At 37.2% G+C, this 22,965-nt stretch overlaps 1 protein-coding gene across 3 annotated transcripts in view; it reads left to right on the forward strand.

Moving 5' to 3' along the window:
• Positions 1-265: 265 nt before the first annotated feature.
• The window catches only part of comtd1 (catechol-O-methyltransferase domain containing 1), a 32,121-nt gene continuing 9,421 nt past the window's right edge, over positions 266-22,965 (forward strand). The window contains exons 1-4 of one of the 3 annotated variants that reach the window (XM_039773299.1): positions 266-558; positions 15,022-15,155; positions 19,194-19,299; positions 19,555-19,673. In XM_039773299.1, coding sequence (XP_039629233.1) covers positions 546-558; positions 15,022-15,155; positions 19,194-19,299; positions 19,555-19,673 — 372 coding nt within the window. In that variant the 5' untranslated portion in view covers positions 266-545. Of the gene's footprint in view, positions 559-1,484; positions 1,758-15,021; positions 15,156-19,193; positions 19,300-19,554; positions 19,674-22,965 lie in introns of those variants that run through there. The other 2 variants (XM_039773294.1, XM_039773288.1) reach the window with 2 other exon arrangements.

Here is a 22,965-nt window from a genome sequence, read left to right on the forward strand (position 1 = left end):
ATAATTGTGTACCAACTAACCAAATGTCATTAATAAACCATGAGTGCAAAAACATACATCTTTATATCCTTAATATCTAAGTTGTTGAAAATGATATGAGAAAAAATAGTTAATAGATTAACATCCGTGACAACAACACCTTCCTGTAGAACGTACGTAAACTTAAATACTGATAATAATGAAAAAAATAAAAAGGTCACATTATGAGCGCGACGGCTCAGGAGGAAAAGACACAGTCTGCACATGCGCTAAATGAAAACTGACGTCACCGCTGTATTTTTCTTGAAAATTAACTATCAAGGAAAAAAGTTTGGGATGTTTAATGCGTTCATTCTGTTTTAAAAATTGGTCAGCTAAACAGTCCTTGTGTGTTCTACTGGATCTGGAAAAAGTCGCGCAAATTCGCTTTATGGAACTGTAAAGGGTGCGGCTGGCTCTTTTTCAACGCCTGTAACCAAGGGGGCGGTTGTAGGAACAGCTACGGTCCGCAAGCCACTGACCGAACCTTCAAATTGCCCTCTGTGCTCACAACGAGAGTCAACAGGATGGATGCTGGAGGTAAGGATCCCGTAACGGCATATGAAGATTATTATTTTATAGACAGACATCCATTTTCAGTTTCATGATTAAAAAGTCTGACTTCAAAAGGGACGTGTTGTTTCTTTAAAGTCGCACGCTGACATTGTTTTGGCTCTTTACATATTGTGTTGCATTTTATTTAGTTAAAAGCAATTATCAATCATGGAAGTAGATTGTTTTTAATTAGCAACGGTGGTTGCATACAGTACACCGTATTATACCGATGATTGTGCAAAACTCATACGGCATGCCAACTGCGCCAGAAAAACTACGATGTTAAGTTGTTGATACCGTTGGTGGCATCTAATTGCGGACAGGTTGCACTTTAAAGGAACACCAGATTAATGAGCGGATTAGTGTGCGTGTTTTACAAATGGACAGGCGTCCCGTCCAGGGCTTGTTTGAAACATTAATAAATGAATTGCGGTGCAACATTATTTTAAGATACCAAAGATTGTGTGCGATCGCGGCGTGTAAAAAGAATTAATCCACAGGTTAAACGGAGTAAAATACTCTTTATTTTACAGGCAACAGCCTAATTTATTTTTAAAGGCCTGTCCAAATTACAAACGATCTGATTATTTTGCTGCTTCACTGTTACAACCGAGTCAACGGGCTATTCGCAGTCATGTGTCAGTGTTTATATAACACGAATTCGTATGTATAACATGCATTCGGAATTCACTGTCAGTGTGACCACTGATATTTTTCAGTGGCTAGTACGTTTGTTTGATTGATCGTTGATATGCCTGCGTCACGTCATTAAATAGTTTCACTGTTCCTTCTGTTTTTTTGTGTTTAACCAACTCCCACATTTGTACAATATTTAACAGTTTTGATTTTGTGCTTTAACGTCAGCCTAGTTTTGTAAGTTATTGAAAGTGCCAAGCAGTAGCCGGTGAAATAATCTCGCTTCCGTATTAACAACCTGCTGTAAATAACCAATCGCTGCTCCGATTTAAGGATTCGCCCACAACATCACACATTAGTTGGCCAACCGTAATCCCCCCCTTATCGTTTTACTTTGTAACTGTTGCACTTTAGCATTTTTTTTTTTTTACCTTTACTGGTATTTACCTTCCATACTATTAACATGTCACTATTAGGCAGCATTTCGAAGGAGTCTGTGATCGGCACTGCGGTCCTTGGCTGTGCCTTTGCCGCTGGTCTATGGGCGGGTGAGTCAAGCAGAGCAACGCTTTCTTCAGCTTTAAGAACTTCCTCCTGAGCCGAGGCTACTGTACATGGTTGAGCCTGAACTTGAATTGCCGGATAAACCAGTCCAAGTTTTTCTTCCGTTTCGATCGCGATGAGAGTGTGGTGTGGTAGGGGAATTGAGAAGCATCCACTATTGGGGGAATTGGGGGTTGGTTTAAACCTAAGGCGAGGGCAAAAAACCGGTGGTCAATGTTGAAGTAAGTCGCGTACGAGGAACAAAAGAACGAAGTCGCACGTGTCCTGTTGCTGTCACCGGGGTTGCCACATTTGAGTGGCGTTTTTTGTTTCATTTTTAAAATCTGTTAACAAAGACACAACATTTCGTCTGGTTTCTTTTCTTTTAACTCTGTATAGTAAATTAACAAATAGCTTCATTTTTCGCCGTTACTTTTCACGACTTTGAATCCAGTTCAAGGTCTTGGTGGAGTTTAAATATACATTGGGTCGTAGTGTTAATTTATGAGTAGATCATTTACATATACAGTATGCAGTACTGGTTTGCGCACTACAGTGTTGGTTTCATTCATATAAAGAGTATTGTGTGTGTGTGTGTATGCTTGGTTTTTATATTTTGTTTCTCCCTGAACTATATTGGTTTACCTTTCCGTACGTTTCCCGAAAACAATTAAACTTACAGGTTAATGGCAGCTTAATAATGTACATATGTAAAGTGTATGCTACTATCGGTAGGTATTATTTATCGGTATATATTTAATCGGGTTATTTTACCAGATAGATAGGCATAGTAGAGAGCATGTCATGTCAGCTGATAATTCGTTCAATATAGGGTGTCGTTTTTGGTCCTCTGGTGAGATGAAATAAAGTAAAAGTGAATAGTGATGTCAAGTAAACAACTAAGACAACATGATTAAATAAGCACAGAATCAAACAGCTATTGGCTCCAAGACAAACGCTAAAGAGATGACTGGCACATGAACTCTTAAAAATAAAGGTGCCAGAGTAGTTCTTGCATAAGGGAGCTTTTGTTGGACACTAATTTAGATGCGTCTTTCATGAACCAAGAAAGAATTTTGAATTATTCAGATCCATAATAGGCTCCATACAGCAAAAAAAAAAAAAAACCATGAACAGATGGTAACAGATTTGTGAAATACCAATGGGACACACAGTCATTTTTAAAGGACCTTTGCTAAGTACATGTAGTCACACAGGGTTACGTCCAGGTTTTCTTAAGCTGTTAGTGGGTCTTACCATACCACACATTAAAGATTTTTTTCTTCTACACATTTAGGAAGTTTTTCAAAGCAAAAAGAACCAATTTTATATGCAAAGAATTAAATGGTTCTTTGTGAAAAAGTTGCTTCATGAGGAACCACACAACCTAGTGCAGAACCTCATAATAGCATTAAAGAACAATTATTTTTAAGAGTGTACCATCAAAGAAACCCCCACTTATCTAAAGGAGAACTTGTTCTTACTCTTCTCCAAAAGCAAGAAGAAACAAAAGTGGAATGAAATACAGAAGGGAATAAGAAGTGTCTGCACCAATTAGACACTAGGAACAGCCTGGATGTAATTTGTAAATTTTATGTATATTAAACCATGATATTTTTTACAGTTCATAAATGAACACATGTAAATACATTTCATTATGTATTTTAAAAATTACACCTTTTCAGATGGTGCAGTGTGTTTACTTCTCAAATATATATTTAATACCTCAAGAACAATGAAATAAAAACAAAGACTTTCAATTAGAAATGTAGTTATGTAAAAATAATAGTGATAGTGGCCTGCCCAGCTAGCACACCAGCTTGATATGCACTTTCAGACACCATCACATATGTGTTGTGCAAAGTATCAAATAAAACAGTCCATTGTCATTCATAGCCATTGTCTGCAATTATAGAAGAGCATCTCTAAAAGCACAAAGGTAAAGGAATGTAGAGGGCTGCACATTTCATGTTGCACAGTCTCGTTTAGCTCACAGTTCAAAACACGAAAACACTATGTCTAATGAAGCAAAAACAAAGACTTTGAATCAAAAACTGACTAATAAAATGATTATGTAAATAAATAAATAGATAGATAGATAGATACTTTATTAATCCCAAGGGGAAATTCACATAATCCAGCAGCAGTATACTGATACAAAGAAACAATATTAAATTAAATAGTAATAAAAATGAAAAAAAAAATTAAAATAAAATTAATGTTCGCATTTACTCCCCTGGGTGGAATTGAAGAGTCGCATCGTGTGGAAATAGTAGTGATAGTGGCCTGCCTAACTACCACACCAGCTTGATATGCACTTTCTGTTTTAAGATAATCACGTTATCATTTCTCATCTATCAGTTCTTTGTGCTTTTTTGACTTCATTGGTTGGGTTTGGGCAGCCATCACAGCACAGCACGGCTGAAACTGAATGGCATCTGGCGATTTCTAAAGATAGCTGAAGTGCATGTAGCCATATTGGGCTGCTCCATGCTGCACACTCACTGCTGCATTGTGCTTTCTGGTAAGTTACAGATGTAAACAGGTGTGTTCTATCTGCCATCATCCAGTAACCATCTACCATCCAACTTGTCTTGCCTTGTTAGACTGCTGAGTTGGCCCATAGGAAGACATCATGGTTATTCTCAGGCCACTTTGCCTAAATATCTCTCAAAAGTCCATGATGATTGCATGTGTCCGTTACATTCCAAGCTTTTAGAACATTTGCGGAAGGTTTGATCAGCTTCAGAGGGTCGGGAATTTTAATGGTATCAGCTGTAAACCAGTGATTTAATATGAAGAATGTGTGAGTGTTAAGTTTGTGATGTGGTGGTCAAAGACAGGTGCAGGCTGTGATCTTTTTCAAGGGATTTTTTTTTGTTTTGTTTTTAAATAACTGTAGCATTTCTCTGCAAATGTACCACGTCTCACTATTGTCAGTAATCACTTGCAATACAGAAAAATATCTACTGTATGTGAAAGTAAAGATAGCTGCAACAATAGAAAGCATTCTTTAAAACTTATTAAGCATTAGAAATTACTTAAACTGTACATTAGACATTTGTAATTATCAACAGTAGAATGAACTTAACTAATATAATCCTAAACTCACTGCATTTACAATACAATACAATTTATTTTTGTAGAGCCCAAAATCACACAAGATGTGCCGCAATGGGCTTTAGCAGGCCCTGCCTCTTGACAGCCCCCCAGCATTGACTCTAAGAAGACAAGGAAAAACTCCCAAAAAAACCTTGTAGGGAAAAAATGGAAGAAACCTTGGAAAAGGCAGTTCAAAAAGAGACCTCTTTCCAGGTATGTTGGGTGTGCAGTTGGTGTCAAAAAGAAGGGGGTCAATACAATACAATACACAGAAAAGAACAAATCATCAATACAGTATAAAAATAAAACTCTTACCAGTACGGAGCAGAATTTAACAGTAGATGATATCACATAATATGATTTGGATTTGTTTGGAGTCGTGGAGACCACAGCCATCAAGCTGCCTCCCCTATTTGGCCATTCCACAGTTGAAATAGCGCTGGGCCAGCCAATGCAATGAAAGGACCCCTCTACCCCACGATTCCTACAATCCTCCATCAGGGATGACTTTACCTTAGGCAGGCAAAACAACTTGGCAGGTGGGCTGTGGCACCAAGTGCCACATTTGAATACCAAGAAGAGAAACAGAATAGGTGAGGATTAGTATCAAATTATAACTATCATGTTACTTATGTTTTAGTGCTAAAGACTAACAACAGAGATGCAGTCTGTACAGTTAATCAGCAGCTCTAGTCAGGATATTCTAAACTGAAGTAGTGAGTCTTCAGCCGGAATTTGAAAGCTGAGACCAAAGGGGCATCTCTTATAGCAACAAGCAGACCATTCCACAGTTTAGGGGCCCTGTAACTAAAAGCTCAACCTCCCACTGTTATTTTATTAATCCTTGGAATCATAAGCAGACCGGCATCTTGAGATCTTAATGTGCGCTCTGGTTTGTAAGTCACGATAAGTCCAGACAAGTAAGCCGGACCTTGGCCATTTAATGCTTTATATGTTAAAAGGAGGATTTTGAAATCTGCCCTAAACTTAACCGGGAGCCAGTGTAAGGATTTAAGAACTGGAGTTATGTGTTCGTATTTTCTTGTTCTTGTAATAATTCTTGCTGCAGCATTTTGGATTAACTGGAGGCTATATAAAGAATAGTTTTTTTCACTGTCTCACTGCCTTTCCCTCCTCTTACCTGTAAACGACAAATTTCTTACAGAAACCTTAAAAATATCTGTCCCTCTATCCTTTCTGGATCCATTTCTGATCTTTTACTGTCTGCACCTATTCCGTAAACACTAGATAGTCTTGTTGACCACTATAACTCAGCCCTTCATTCAGCATTAGATAAAACAGCTCCTTTAAAACATAAGGAGGTTTCCTTTAAATGTTCAGCTCCTTGGTATAACTCAGAATTGCGATCTATGAAAGCAGCTGGCCGACGCCTTGAGAGAATGTCACATAAGACTGGCCTCACCGTGCACATCCAGGCTTTCTCTGACCACCAAAGAGCTTACAGAGAGAGAGAAGCACTAACTGCTGCTAAGAACACCCACTATGGCAGAATAATAGAAAGTAGCCACAATAACCCACGGGTTTTGTTCTCTGTAGTTAATAAACTACTCCAACCCACATCTGGCCCAACTACCTGTTCTACTGAAGTATGTGAGGAATTCCTCCACTTTTTCCGTAACAAAATTAAAGATCTAAATAATTCAACTAACATAATTACATCATCTGTTTATATCTCTCCCTGTTTTCCCACTCCATCCAGCTCCTTCTCTATGTTCTTGCCAGTCACATCTGCGTTTGTTAATAACCTGCTCTGTAAGATGAGGCTGACTACTTGTGTACTGGACCCCATCCCCAGCACACTACTTAAATCCTGCCTTTATGCCATAATCTCGACTGCTACAACAAAAATAAACTCATCCCTTGACACTTGTTCTGTGCCGCTCACTTTTAAAATCGCTTCTGTAACCCCAATGTTAAAAAAAGTCTGGTCTTGATGCTGACAATCTTAACAATTTCCGGCCTATTTTCCACTTACCTTTCCTTTCAAAAGCTCTTGAGCTGTTGTAGCCTCCCAACTCACCAATTACTTAACCACTAATAATTTGATGGAACCCTTTTAATCTGGTTTCAGGGCGTGGCACAGCTCTGAAACTGCTCGCTATGGGTAACCAATGATTTGCTCATGGCAGCAGACTCTGGACAAACCAGCATATTAATGCTATTAGACCTCAGTGTAGCATTTGACACTGTCAGACATGGCATTCTACTGTCCAGAATGGAGAACATGCTGGGTATCTCTGACACTGCTCTCCAGTGGTTCAAGTCCTATCTGAGTGATAGGCAAGAGTTTATTAGTCTTGGCAACAGCAGGTCCAGCTCCGCGCCAGTCACACAAGGAGTTCCTCAGGGCTCTGTCCTCAGCCCTCTTCTCTTCTGTATTTACATACTATTCGTAGCTATGGACTGGGCTATCATTTTTGTGCAGATGATACTCAACTCTACTTCAATGTTAAAAGTTGAACTTCATCAGAGCTTTCTCCGCTCACAACCTGCCTTAGTAAGAACTCGTTAAAATTAATTGAAATGCAGCTTAATAAAATGAGCTCTTTCCCAGTCCATCTTGGCGGTGATCTCATCAGACCTTCCTCTACTGCAAAGAATCTTGGTGTCATTTTTGATTCCTCCCTTTCTTATTCCGCCCACATAAATCACATTAAGAAACTTTCTTACTTTCACCTCCATAACATATCCCATGTTCGCTGTTTCCTCTCCTTTACTAATGCTGAGAAACTTGTCCATGCTTTTATCACATCCCGCATCGATTATTGTAACTCGCTGCTGGCAGGTGCCCCTTCTAATCTTATATCACAGCTCCAGCTTATTCAAAATTTGGCTGCAAAAGTCCTTACTCGAACCAGCAGCAGTGAGCACATCACACCCATCCTGCTCCATCTTCACTGTCTCCCTGTGTCTTACAGAATCAAATATAAAATCCTACTAATAACCTACAAAGCCTTAAATAACCTTGCACCAAACTACATCAGTGACCTCCTCCATCACTATGTGCCTGCCTGCCCACTAAGGTCCTCTGATTCTGGCAATCTTGTTGTGCCCCACTCTAATTTACACTCCATGTGTAAGAGGGCCTTCAGCTGTATAGCGCCCAGACTCTGGAATGACCTACCAGAATTTATCCGGTCAGCTGACTCCATGAATTCTTTTAAAAAAAACATTTAAAACTCATCTGTTCAGGAAGGCTTTTTGCTGTACTTGACTTTATTACCCTTCTCTCACTTTACCTCTCTGTCAAAATGCTCATGTAACCTGTATGTGTGTGTGCTAGACCATCAATTGTGTTGTCTGTTAGGTTTTTTTCTGAATTTACTGTCTTAATCTTTATTATTTATTTATTTGGTTTGTATAATGCTATATACTGTATACCCTGCCGTTCTCTCAGCATGGGAAAGGCGCTATATAAATACAATGTATTATTATTATCTAGTGAACACTGCATTGCAGTGGTCAATCCTACTAGAAATAAATTAATTAATTAATTAATTTCTCAGCATCCTGTTTATTTAGAAAGCGCCTTAATTCCCCAACATTTTTAAGATGAAGGAAACATGATTTGGACAACTTTGTAATATGTGCTTTAAATGACATGCTAGAGTCAAAGATAACTCCTAGATTGCGGGCTGATTGGGTAAAATTAATGGTGATTCCAACTGAGTTAAATGATGACAGAATATTGTTGTGATCAACGTCATTCCCTCCAACAATTACCATCTCTGTTTTATCTGTGTTTAAAGACAAGTAGTTCTGATCCATCCAAGCCTTTAATTCACTAACACAACTAATTAAAGACAACATCGGAGAAACTTCATTTGATCTAAATGAAAGGTATAAATGGGTATCCTCTGCATACGAGTGAAAATTAACATTATGTTTCCTAATGATAGATCCCAGTGGAAGCATGTAGAGTGAAAACAGTAAAGGTCCTAGTACTGAGCCCTGCGGGACACCATCTCTCACTTCTGTGTATAATGATGGAGTACTGTCCGCACATTTCTGTACATATTGGAATCGATTTGATAAATAAGAACTAAACCAAGCGAGCACAGTGCCTGTAAGCCCAACAACATTTTCTAGCCTGTGCAGTAAAATAGAATGGTCAATGGTGTCAAACATTGGACTTAAGTCCAACAACATAATTACAGTGGAGTTTCCTTCATCAGAGGATATCAGAATGTTTACAACCCGCGTTAGTGCCGTTTCTGTACTATGACCAGTGAGGAAAACAGAATGGAATTTCTCAAATAAATTGTAATGCCTGCGGTGGGTTGGCACCCTGCCCAGGATTGGTTCCTGCCTTGTGCCCTGTGTTGGCTGGGATTGGCTCCAGCAGACCCCCGTGACCCTGTTCGGATTCAGCGGGTTAGAAAATGGATGGATGGATGGAATTGTAATGCGTAAGGTGTGGCTGAAGCTGATTGGTGACTACTTTTTCTAGTATTTTAGAGAGAAAGAGTAAATTTAAAATAGGCCTATAATTATTTAGTATGTGTGGGTCTAGGTCTGACTTTTTAAGTAATGGTTTAATGACTGACACTTTCAGTGCATCAGGTACGGTGCCATGCAATAATGAACTATTGATAATGTTTAGAATAGGTGCTGCAAGAACATCCATTGCACTTTTTACTAGTTTTGTTGGCACTGGATCTGGGGAACAGGTACTGTAGTGGGTTTCACTTTAAAAATTAAAGTTAAGACTTCCTGCTCAGTTACAGGATTAAAATTGCTAAAGTGCTGAATGCAATGAGAGACAGGGTCTGCCAAGCTAGTATGCAGTTTGTACTGTGATGCTGAGATCTGGGATCTTATATTTTTAATTTTCTCATTGAAGAAGTTCATAAAGTCTGTACTGCTAATATCTGTTGGTATTTTGCACTGTAGATCTGAATTCCCATTTGTTAATTTAGCAACAGTTCTAAACATTACCCAAGGATTTTTATTATTGCTATTATTATAGAATAGTATTCTGAGTGAGTTTTAAAGAGAGCTTTTTTATATTTTTTAACGCTCTCTGTCCATGCAATTTGAAAGGTATGTAGCTTTGTTGTTCTCCATCTGCGCTCTAGTTTTCGACACTTCAATTTAAGAACTCGATATTTTCATTAAACCAGGGAGCGTTTCATCATTATCATCATCACATTACATCAGCTCATCAAGTATAAATCTTGTATTTTACATTTTCATAAAATTGTGTATTGTTTCTAATTCTAATACAAAACTTTCTGTTTATCTTTTATATGGAATTTAAAGTTTGATAAATATTCACATTCATTTTCATTTATTAGAGTTTTATCCAATGATTTTGTATCTCTTGTATCTTTTTGAATATTTGTGAAATTCTTTGCACATGGGAAAGGCGCTCTATAAATAAAATGTATTATTATTATTATTTATTGTCATGATGTGAACTTAGTGTGCTCTGTATGTTGCAGTTTAAGAAGTATTTGGTGATGAACGAATGAATGGGTATATTGGCTTCATGCGTGCTTTGCTGTTTTTATGCTCATTTAGCACTGTCTTTAAATTTTCTGTTTTGTTTTTTTTTTTTTGTGAGTACCGTATTGGCTTTCTGTGAGTACTTAATCAGGTTTGCACATGTTACTGCTAATTTTATGCACACGGATTTTAAGTGTGTCCTGTACTGCTTTTATGCAGGAGCTAAACTGCTACCTCACTATATCAGCTGCGTTCCATTCATTCTGTTTTAAGGATTAAATCTGTTGATATTTCTGTTTAATTAAACTGTTGCACTTTATAAAGACCGGGGAATGCTGTTCCACTTCTCTATCATTCAATCACTTCTTTTCACCCTTTCAAACTTGCACTTTAAAACTAATACTCAATACTGAAATTTCCTAAATTCATGATCCACGAGTAATAATAATTAAACATGGGCCTTACTTTGAAATGCCCAGATTCCGTATTTTTCAAATGCCTCTTCAGAAGTAATAGTAGAACATCACAGTTTAATTAAAAATCCAGCTGGAGGTTGGGAACAGTAATGGGTGCAAGGTACGAACCAGTCTTGGAAGAAATGTCTGTCCATTGTAGGGCTCACTTGCACATACATTGAAACTCACGATGATACAGTTTCCATGTACATGTTGTAGATTTCTTAGAGGAAAACAGAAGTACCTGTAGAAAAATATACAAAAACTTAAAGAGAAGGCACAAACTAATAAATACAGAGTAGGGACAGAATTCACATTCAACATTTGCAAATGAGCAGCACTAATGAGTGTGTCATCGTGTCATCTGTCATATGCATTATGATCAGACTAACAGTTGCTTTCAGACTAGGATCGCACCCGGTGATGAAGGGGTTTAGGAAAATGTAAGGTTAGTAATTGTTTACATGCGTGAAAATTCATAAACTCATGATGACAAGGATGAGAACCAAGAAGTGAAAGATCATAGCTGGTGGTTTGAGTACATTCATAATTCTGTATATAGAAACAAGTTGCCCAAAAGGCAGGAGACAGAACTGGTGAGAGTGATGTGGATGGTTTGGATGCAAAACTGTTATTGCAAAAGTAGTCTAAATCCTTTCTAAAGAGTTTTGATTCCATGTCTTTTATTGATAATTATACTTCTCTAAAACATCAGGTGTGTGTCACATACTGTATGAGTGAAAAAGTAAAATTAAGATGCAGTGTGAATGGAGCTTGTTTTGGTTTAAACAAACCAAATACAAGGTTGCACTCGGTAGTCAATTCAACTGTGCAGAAGCTGCCCCCAACATGTTAGTGTTCATAAAAATGATTGATAATCTAAAATGACAACAATGGCAATAACAATTCCACAAAGAGACCAATTTAGGATACTTCACACTGGATCATAACTATTAATCCTAAAAATAGCAACAGTGAAAATATATGTAAAAGGCCTAAACATAGCAAGCTCTATTCTGCACTATTGGGGTCCTGTTCAAACAAATGTTTTTTCAGGGACCAAATTAAAATAAACCAGTCCTGTGACTGGCCAATTGATTGCAATATGGAGGATAAGTGCTGTGGCAGTAACATATAATAATGAAACATTTTGAGATCCCCAAGGTTATTATTTACTTATTTTTATTGAAAAACAGCATAACCTTTTTTACAGTATATCTGTGTATGTCAGGTTACTTGGCACATCTTTATAAATAAGCTTTTTGTTATCTGCAGTGGGAGGAGGTGGCTAAGGAGGACAAAGAGAAGAAGAAGCCATTTCTATCATGCTCGCCTCAATTCACCTGATGGACAGCATATTAATTTGCTCCATTTATGACACAGGCAACATTTCACCAATTCTACTAATATTTTAAACATAGATGTTATCTTTGATAGCTGTGCTTATTGCTTCATTTGGGCAGCACTGAGATGTTTTCTTTTCTCATCGTGATGGATCTCTTCATTGTCTATTAGCTGATTTCTGCAGATTTTTATTAATATTATTCTCACCTGATTGTTGCCTATAATGTCATGGGATATGACACACCAGTTTCTGAGTGTTTCATTTAGCCCAGAAATTCATGAAATATATTGATTTTTGTTTTTCAAAAATTAAATATTTTTATTTTTGTGGCTGGCTTGGTGGAGGTCTGGTGAGGGGCCCTTTGGGTATGGAGGCCCCCCGCCTCACAGGAGTTGCAGGGCCATTCACTACGCTGCGGTTATAGTTGTTCTCAGTTCTTTTAGACATAAGCCAACATTTGAGGTGAACTAATTTCCGAATGTAAAGAAATTTGTCTCAAATATTTAAAGGTCCACCTTTTGCCTGAAACACAAATTTGCTTTTCTGATTGTTACTCCATTGAACTTTGTTTGAATCCTTGAATACTGTTCTTTTCTGATTTAACAGCATGGCAGCAATTCGAAGCATTATGTATAATTAAGTAGAAAATAATGCACAAAAGTGACATTTTAGAGTAGGGTTCCTTAATTTTAGTTTGCAATGAATGCTTACATTTACCTTCATAAAGGCTGTCATTGGAAACTACTGCTTGTTTTTTTTTTCTTAATTCTTTATGTAACAGAAATTTCCTGCATACTAATGAGTTTATGACTTTGAATTGTAAAATGAATTATCCATGACAGGTTTGCATAGAGATAGCAGGATCTGGTGCAAAGCACGGGATGTACCTCTCGGGGTATACCTGTAGTTCTACACAAATTTAAACTCCTCTGAGAAAAGTGCAGGCCTCCACACAAATATTGGGAGACTCCACACTAGGACGCACAGTCAGTCATTCAATACTACCTGATGAGCCACTATCCTTTCCATCCGTACAAGAGAGAATATTTGTTGTTTTATTTTTAAGAAATGTATTTAATTTCATATCTCATCTATTTGCTAGTCAGAAGCTCTGATTAAAAAGATGAACAAATGTGATAATCAGACACACAGGCCATTACATATGTGTTGTGTGAAGTATCAAATAAAACAGTCCGTTGTCATTCACAACCAATTGGCTGCATTTACAAAAAAGCATCTCTAAAAGCACAAAGGTGAAGGAAACTAGAGAGTGTCGTGGAGAAAACGTCTTCAGAAAATACACACAGAGTCACCAGATAGACCATCATAATAGACTTGCACAGCACAGAAAAGTATTGCAGAGCACTTAAAGCCTGTCTTAGTTCAATAAAGTGAGCCCCTTGCTTTGGGCGTGTCTCATATTTATTACAATTCTTACCATGGAAACATCCCCACCACACACACTTTCTCATCCCCCACTTCACATGTTTTTTCATGACAATACCCTTGCTCCATACCTTTTCCTAATAACAATTACTTGGTCTGGTAGACATTCTCATAACAATCCCTTTAGTTCGAAAGACATACTTGCCACCTGGCATCATCCAGCCACTCCTACCTTAATTCTCACATTCCTAATCCCAGGCTGTTAAAAATTGGTGGTCTTTTAGTTAATCAGTTCTCTCCATTAAGTTGGAATCAGGAGGGCCCACATGTGAAAACTGGACTGCTCAATTAATAATTACCTACTGAGTTGTCAGCACAGAGTCCGAGCTGCTGGGAATGGAAGCAGGCAGCCTTGAGCTAACAGGCATCTGCTCAAAAGAGGGAAAAACACAAGTCTTTAATAATCAACTCCTAAACTCTTATATAGCTCAAGCTAGCTAGTACAATGTGTTTTGATATTGATAAGCCTTAATATTTAAATTTAAATGCCATCTAAAATGTTTATATGTATAAGTGCTAATGTGAAGGCTTGCTTTGTTTTCTTAAAATGAAACACTTGTGAAAGCTTGTGGAAGCTTTTAGTCTTCTGTTAGTCGTAATTCTCGGCTGTGTTCCCAAAACAAAACTCTGCTTGCACAGTTCCCTCAGAGAACACAATGTCCTTGACTTGCTGAAGTATAAAACAATTGAAACAATTGAAAGGACAGGCAGGCTGCACAACACAGCGACCCTTATGGTAATAAATGGTGGCCTACAAGCATAAGCTTTTAATAGGTAATATCTCTAAAACTAATAATAAGGCACATTGATCCTTAATCTAAATTCTCAATAAGAGCCACACATATCTGGGCACCATTTCATTCTTCACAGTCTCATTTAGCTCACAGCACAAAATGTGAAAACAGCAAGTCTAAAGCCAAGTCTGAAGCCATTTGCCTCAGATTGTCAGCCTTTCAGAGTGACAGTTTTAATGATCTGAACTGGAAACTGAACCCCTTGTGTCAGTGTGTTGTTATTGATTTTTCCAATGAAAAACTTTCACAGTGATGCCAAGGTGCAGGGACAATAACACAGTAGACACACATTTCCAATATTTTTTGTCAAGGATAAACTATTCAAATGTATAGCTCAAGAGTTTCTCCTTAGATTTAGCGATGGCAACCAGAATGTACCTCAGTTTTGTCCATTTTATTTCGTAACTCATTTGGTGCAGCAGGGAGCTGGAGAATATCATGACAGTCGGTAATTTTCATAGAGGTGATTTTCTTTTTTCCATTACTTCATTTTCATTTAAATGTTTTTCTCAAATTTTAAACTCGGGTCATTTTCTGGTTTAAGTCAATGTTCAGATCCATTGTTCCTGCTTTTGGATTTCATCTTCAGATTTAAACCACAGCTTTACTTGTTTTTGGCCGAATATAATAAATAATATGCTTATTTTTTATTTGATAGGGTCAAGGCAGTCTTCATCTCACACAGGTTTCCAGGGTGCCAAGAACACAATCCTGGGATCTAACAATGTCTTGTTACAATATTTGCTGGAGAACTCCTTGAGGGAGCATCCTGCATTGAAGAAAATTCGCTTGGTTAGTAAAATGAATTCTTTATTGCTGATTTTCTCATTGTTACCAGCTGTTAAGACTGCAGTCTGGTATTCTAAAGCCAACTGTACAAATTACATTGCTGTTGTAGGATTTGATCTTAAAATGTCAACCACATTTAGGAATACAAAGTAATGCAGTATTGTAATTAACTACGTTTCTCAGTAATAAAGTAGTATTACATGTTACGGTTTAACTCTAGTAATCACATTCCAGTTACTGATTTAAGTAGAATTTCATTAATTGCATTACATTGCTGTCTTCCTTGTACTTCCTTGTGATACATATCTGCATTGGTTTAGAGTATAACATAAAAATAATTAGTCATATGATTACTTTTTCCACAAAGTATTGAGTAAAGTAATCCCTTGACAATTTGGTACATTTTTAATAAGTACTTTTTAGAAATAACTGCCCCAAGTGTGTTGTCAAGGTGCTTATACAGATCCAAGTGGAGACCATGTTTTTGAACAAGATGATTTCAGAAGTAAAGTCCATTGCCCTAATTTGTCTTTATACATTTATGGTTTAACAAAATTTTAATTAGACTAGACCCATGTAAAGTCTTTACTATAAAGTCTTTGAATTTTGGTTGGGAAACAATTGAGTTGTGCAAATTGGCAACTGCATGAATGGTAACGCTTGATGATGGACATTCTTGTTATTTCCATTTGGGGTTTTTTGATAAGATGAGCAGTGCAAACCCCGTTTGACCAATGCTAATATCAATTATCAAACCTGCTTAATCCGGGTCATGGTCATAGGTGCACAAGCTTACTCCAGTAGGATCGGACACTGAGCAGTACCCAGTCTGGATGGGTCACCAGGCACTGACTTGGCACAGTCCTTCTCACTCGTATGGTGATACTTGGATTCTGTAAAACTCTGGAAGGGCAAATGTCTGTCTGAGAAAGCAGAAAAAAAGCAAATCCTCTTTTGTTTACTTGGTTTAAATTCAAGTACTCTGTGATGACAGAAATTAGATTCTTTGTCTTGTTATTAATTAATGCATAGCTTCAGAATGTGTCTTAGTAAATAATCATTTTATATATCACTTTTTATATAGCACAATCATATATCATGTTACATACCTGGTATTTTTCAGAGATGGTCATTTGGAGTTTGGGCAAATGAAATGATTTAGTCAATAGCTTGGATTATAACTGCAGTTTCCAGGGTTTCCAAAATTTTAACAGCTAAGTCAGATTACTTAAAAATGTAATTTATCCACTCACTAATTATTCAAACTCTCCTAATCTATCTGTATAGTAATAGAGTGACAGAATGTGTCCTAGCATTACTACTCCTAAATAGAAAGGCCTGTCCATGAGAGGATGTTCTCATGCATGTCCTCACTGTAACTGAAAATGGGACATTTTTGAGTCATCCAATAACGTTAACACACAAGTCTTTGGGATGTGGGTGCAAACACATGGGAGACATGAAGACTCAACACAGACAGTGATTTGGCTAGAATTTAAACAGTTGTAGATGTACGATCACTCACTAACTAATGAGACACCTCAACAAAAATCTAGTTCTGTTTTTAAAAAAAAAAAAAAAAGATAGTAAACTGTTAATGCAGCAAGGAGTCGTGTATACTGTATGTGGACAGGTTCTGGGATTCTGATCAGAATGAAAAGGATGATGCAAAATGAATTCTGCTGCTTCTTTCCAAGTCAGAGAATGCACATCTCCTTTGAAATTACTTGTTTTAGGCTTTAGTTGTATTAAAAGGCTGACAAGAACATTTTGATTATTTTCAGCTAGACTCAAAATGTGTTAAATATATTTCTAAAAATAAATTCAGAAATTAAAGTACAAATACTCCTTGTCTCATTTCCTGGCCAGCTAACCATCTGTGTCAATTTTAGACATTTTACCTGTGGTTCTGTTGAAACATCCTACACAAGTGCAGGTCAATCTTATTAGCAAGTATAAATCTGCCATGTGCCCTGAGGTGGGCTGGGGTCCTGACTTCTGTGTTGTGCCCAATATTGTGTGGATAGGCTTTAGCACCTCATGATTCTGAAGTAGCATAAGTGGGCTCTGTAAATGCATTAATAAATATAAGGATTAACAACTAAAGAGCAAACAATATATAAAAAGAGAATTGTTTTATGTAGATACCATTCCATCTAAAAATAATCCATCAAAAGGTGTAAATCAGTGGTAATGTCTGTAAAATAATAGAAACACATGTTTTTAAAACTTTTTATAAGTTAATTAGACCAGTTTTATCGAAATTAGAAAATAGACTACAGACACCCCATTTTTAACAATTTCAATATTTGTACAGAAGATGGCGCCATATCCCAAAGTATATGCTGAGTCTAGTTTAATATTTGTACATTTTTTTGTAAACTGCTTAAAGTTACACCACATTTCTTGTCAAAGTGAAGCTTCTAGTACTGTACTTGGATTCTCAGCTCAGTCCATGGAGGTCCACATTGCGTACTAATTGTCATTACAACTATTTCTTCTTTTTATTTGGCCTGCTATTTTAGTTACACATGCTGTTTGTCTGCAAATTCTACCATTATTTAACGAGTTTGAAAATAGTTTAATCCCAATAGTTTATTCACATTTTATATGAATGTTACTTTCTGATCTTTCAAGTTTGCTGTCCAACGTTTTTGAAATGTTTTAATTGTTAAAGCATTTTCTTCCTGATGTTCACTCATATGAAAATGACACAACAGCATTCTGTTTGTCTGAGGACACCCATTCAGTGACACAGATAACTTTAAATTAACCAGCCTCTAAATTTGTCCTTCCTTTTGTTCCTTTTCTGAATCTTTTCTGAGTCTTAAAGGATAAGTTTGCTATTTTTCAAGTCAAAGTAATTTTTTAACTAACATGATGTACTGTATATACATTTGCCGTGCAAAATTGTGTTCAGAAGTTAAATAAGTGTGTTCAATATTTTTTTTAAAAATGTCTAGCCTGCCCTAGCATTTTATAATGGAAGCCATGGGTTACAGAGCATCATCAGAAAATAAAAGCTGAAACACCTAGGAATATGTTAATTTTTAAAGCTAAGAAAGTTTGATAGAGCAATGGTTCATGTCTTGAGATTGCACACACATTGTAAAAAGCCTACCCATGTCATTTTCAAACAGAAAAACATGACAATATTATAAGATTCAGCCATTTTTAAAGAATAGCAGCTATGTGCACTACCTCAGTTCTTCCTCTGCAAGAACCTTTCATCCCCGGGGTTGTGGTTTCCTCTCGAAAGATCAAATCATGTGCTTGGTATTGTGGTGATTTAGTTACGTATTTATGTTAAACTCCTCCTGCTAAGTCACTACCACCACAGAAGCATATAGAAAAATGCATCTTTACTTCAAGAAAGTAGTACCAGGAATATATGATAAAATGATTATTTCCAGATCCCTTTGTTGTCACAAACATGCTTTAGAAACATGGAAGGTATGTTTATTTATATTGAAACTTTTGCTGCTTCAAAGTTGATATATTCAGTAAGCTTTTATGATTTTTTTTTTATGGTTCCCCATAAATACCAAGAAGGGCAAGATATTTTTTAAAATATATCGAAAACATGTAACTTTAGAATACAATTTCACATGGCTAATGCATGAATAGTAAATGCCATGTTTGTGAAGAAGTAACTTTGACCTGAAAAATACCAAACTTATCCTTTTAAGGGCCAGCAGGGCACTTTGGATAGATATCTCAGTTTCACTTACACTTACTTCTCACCTCGGCTAACATTATTATATTTGTTGCTTGGAGGAATGCTGAAAAACTCAAAATAAAAACGAACACAGGGAGAATGTGCACACTCCATACCGACAGTGACTAAGCCAGGACTCAAACTCAGTATATCAGATTGGTGAGCACCGCGCAGCCTCCTGTGCCAATACTGTAATAAGAATCTCTGTCAATAGCCACTCTGTCACCTTCGTCAAATTTATGATTGCTGTTTAAAAAAACAAACAAACACCTGACCAGCTTCTATTCTCTTATAAGGCTTCACAATTTTTTTTCTTTTTTCAGAAGACTATGGAGCACCCTTACCACTTCATGATGGTAGCATGTGAACAAGCTCAGTTGATGGCCAACCTTGCAAAACTTATCAAGACAAAGAAAGCACTTGAAGTTGGTAATGATGTGTTTGTAAGCCTACATAGGACTTCAGTTCCCAGCAGAAAGTCAAGAGGGTTGCATTAATAATTATAAAGTTACTGCTTGTTCATCCATTCTTAGATGTTGGTTTTGTTGGACCACAATATATGAATATAGTTTCCCCATTTCTTTTAATGACTTGTTTTCCAGCGCAGATGATACTCTTCCTCGCCTGTATGCTTTGTTGTACACTACTTCTAATCAATTTTCAATATGGTACCTTACATTTCAGGAGTCTATACTGGATATAATACTCTGAATATGGCACTTTTGTTACCAGATGATGGGAAGGTAGTTGCTTGTGATGTTAGTGAAGAATATGCCAACATAGGAAAACCTATATGGAAAGAGGTAAGATTTTTAGCGTAACTATTTGAACTAACAAATTATAGAAAATATCCAGCTTGATGATACATACAGTATTTGTATCAACCAGAATGTGCCCAGTTTTCTTCACCTCCCACCTACGTCTATTCTGGAAGAAATATTGGTTAGTTTTGAGGACTCAGACAGCATCTCTGTAATATATAAGAACATTTTAAAGTCCCTTCCTTTTAAAGATCCCAGAGTACAGTGAGAAAAGGATCTCTTACTCAACATTTCAGAAAAGGAGTGGAAGGTAGCCATGCACAGAATTCACTTGAGCTCCATATGCGCAAAGCATACAATTATTTGACTTAAAATCTTCTATTGAGCATATCTTTCTCACTTAAAATTGTCCAAAATGTTTCCAGGTCAAGATCCAACCTGCGAACATTGCAATCAAGTTCCCGCCTCACTGGGTCACATGTTTTGGGCGTGTACCAAATTAACTTCATTCTGGACCAAAACCTTTAAGTGCCTTTCAGACAGCCTTGGTGTCACAATCCCTCCTAATTCACTAACAGCTGTGTTTGGAGTACTTCCAGATGGGCTTAAAGTGGAGAAGGACAAACAAACAAATTGCCTTTACTTCATCATTAGCACGCAGACTTATTTTGATCAACTGGAAGAATCCTAACACACCTCTTTTAAGTCAGTGGGTAAATGATGTTATATACTATTTGAAATTGGAAAAAATCTAATTCTCACTTATAGGATCTGTTCAAAACTTTTTTAAAACCAGGCAGGATCTGATCAATAAGATTTTAGAATAAGTTAAACTCTTAAAGTTTCACTCTGACTGTTGGCCTAGCTCTCTTTCTCATGGGTAGTGGTTGATTTAAACATATCTTTGTCAAGTTTGACTTGCTTGTATGAAATTTTACTTGCTTTTAATAAATTCAACAAAATGTTAAAAATATATATGTATATATCCACCATTCTAAGAAGTACCTTGCTTCCTTCCTTACGTGACTCTTACAATTTTTGTTCTTTGCCTAAAAGTGTACATTTCACAAACCCAACAAATCTCTTCCTGGTCTCGATTATTTCTTCTGTCTTGGACAGGAAGCAGCTATTTACATTTCTGTCTGGGTTCAGCTCCCCATTACTCACCTCATCTACAGTGGTGTGACAAACTATTTGCCCCCTTCCTGATTTCTTATTCTTTTGCATGTTTGTCACACAAAATGTTTCTGATCATCAAACACATTTAACCATTAGTCAAATATAACACAAGTAAACACAAAATGCAGTTTTTAAATGATGGTTTTATTATTTAGGAGAAAAAATCCAAACCTACATGGCCCTGTGTGAAAAAGTAATTGCCCCCTTGTTAAAAAATCACCTAACTGTGGTGTATCACACCTGAGTTCAATTTCCGTAGCCACCTCCAGGCCTGATTACTGCCACACCTGTTTCAATCAAGAAATCACTTAAATAGGAGCTGCCTGACACAGAGAAGTAGACCAAAAGCACCTCAAAAGCTAGACATCATGCCAAGATCCAAAGAAATTCAGGAACAAATGAGAACAGAAGTAATTGAAATCTATCAGTCTTGTAAAGGTTATAAAGCGATTTCTAAAGCTTTGGGACTCCAGCGAACCACATTGAGAGCCATTATCCACAAATGGGGAAAAACATGGAACAGTGGTGAACCTTCCCAGGAGTGGTCAGCCGACCCAAATTACCCCAAGAGCGCAGAGACGACTCATCCGAGAGGTCACAAAAGACCCCAGGACAACGTCTAAAGAACTGCAGGCCTCACTTGCCTCAATTAAGGTCAGTGTTCACAACTCCACCATAAGAAAGAGACTGGGCAAAACGGCCTGCTTGGCAGATTTCCAAGATGCAAACCACTGTTAAGCAAAAAGAACATTAGGGCTCGTCTCAATTTTGCTAAGAAACATCTCAATGATTGCCAAGACTTTTGGGAAAATACCTTGTGGACTGATGAGACAAAAGTTGAACTTTTTGGAAGGCAAATGTCCCGTTACATCTGGCATAAAAGGAACACCGCATTTCAGAAAAAGAACATCATACCAACAGTAAAATATGGTGGTGGTAGTGTGATGGTCTGGGGTTGTTTTGCTGCTTCAGGACCTGGAAGGCTTGCTGTGATAGATGGAACTATGAATTCTACTGTCTACCAAAAAATCCTGAAGGAGAATGTCCGGCCATCTGTTCGTCAACTCAAGCTGAAGTGATCTTGGGTGCTGCAACAGGACAATGACCCAAAACACACCAGCAAATCCACCTCTGAATGGCTGAAGAAAAACAAAATGAAGACTTTGGAGTGGCCTAGTCAAAGTCCTGACCTGAATCCAATTGAGATGCTATGGCATGACCTTAAAAAGGCGGTTCATGCTAGAAAACCCTCAAATAAAGCTGAATTACAACAATTCTGCAAAGATGAGTGGGCCAAAATTCCTCCAGAGCGCTGTAAAAGACTCATTGCAAGTTATCGCAAACGCTTGATTGCAGTTATTGCTGCTAAGGGTGGCCCAACCAGTTATTAGGTTCAGGGGGCAATTACTTTTTCACACAGGGCCATGTAGGTTTGGATTTTTTTTCTCCATAAATAATAAAACCATCATTTAAAAACTGCATTTTGTGTTTACTTGTGTTATATTTGACTAATGGTTAAATGTGTTTGATGATCAGAAACATTTTGTGTGACAAACATGCAAAAGAATAAGAAATCGGGAACGGGGCAAATAGTTTTTCACACCACTGTACTAATGCTGTTTACAGAGTAATGGACCCTCAGTCTGTCTTCCAACATCTTCTTTTAGTCCAAGTCTCCAAGTTGTCTCACTCCTGATAAGTCACTACCGTCACACAAGCATATAGAAAAATGCATCTTTACTTCAAGAAAGTAGTACCAGGAATATATGATAAAATGATTATTTCCAGATCCCTTTGTTGTCCAAGTCTCCAAGTTGTCTCACTTCTTTTCTCTGTAGAAATACATTCTAAACAGATTTTATAGCCCTCTCAGGTAATTAAGATGCTATTTTTATTATTTAATGTTTTGTTTTTATACAATATTGCAATGAATAATGCACAGACTTTTATTACAATAAAAGTATAATGAATAGATAAGGGTTGACTGGTCCACCACTTTCCCACTTGAGCACTTATTTCTGTCACCTTCTGCACCTTCTCAACTCTATGGCTGCTCTTTTTTCCACTAGTTGAACTACTTATCCTGCTAGGTTCTCTATTTCAAATTCACTGGAGGTTCACATGGACAAAGCCATTAAGCCCCAGCCAGGTCAGG

Source organism: Polypterus senegalus, chromosome 1 (assembly GCF_016835505.1).
Source record: "Polypterus senegalus isolate Bchr_013 chromosome 1, ASM1683550v1, whole genome shotgun sequence".
Lineage (NCBI taxonomy): Eukaryota > Metazoa > Chordata > Cladistia > Polypteriformes > Polypteridae > Polypterus > Polypterus senegalus.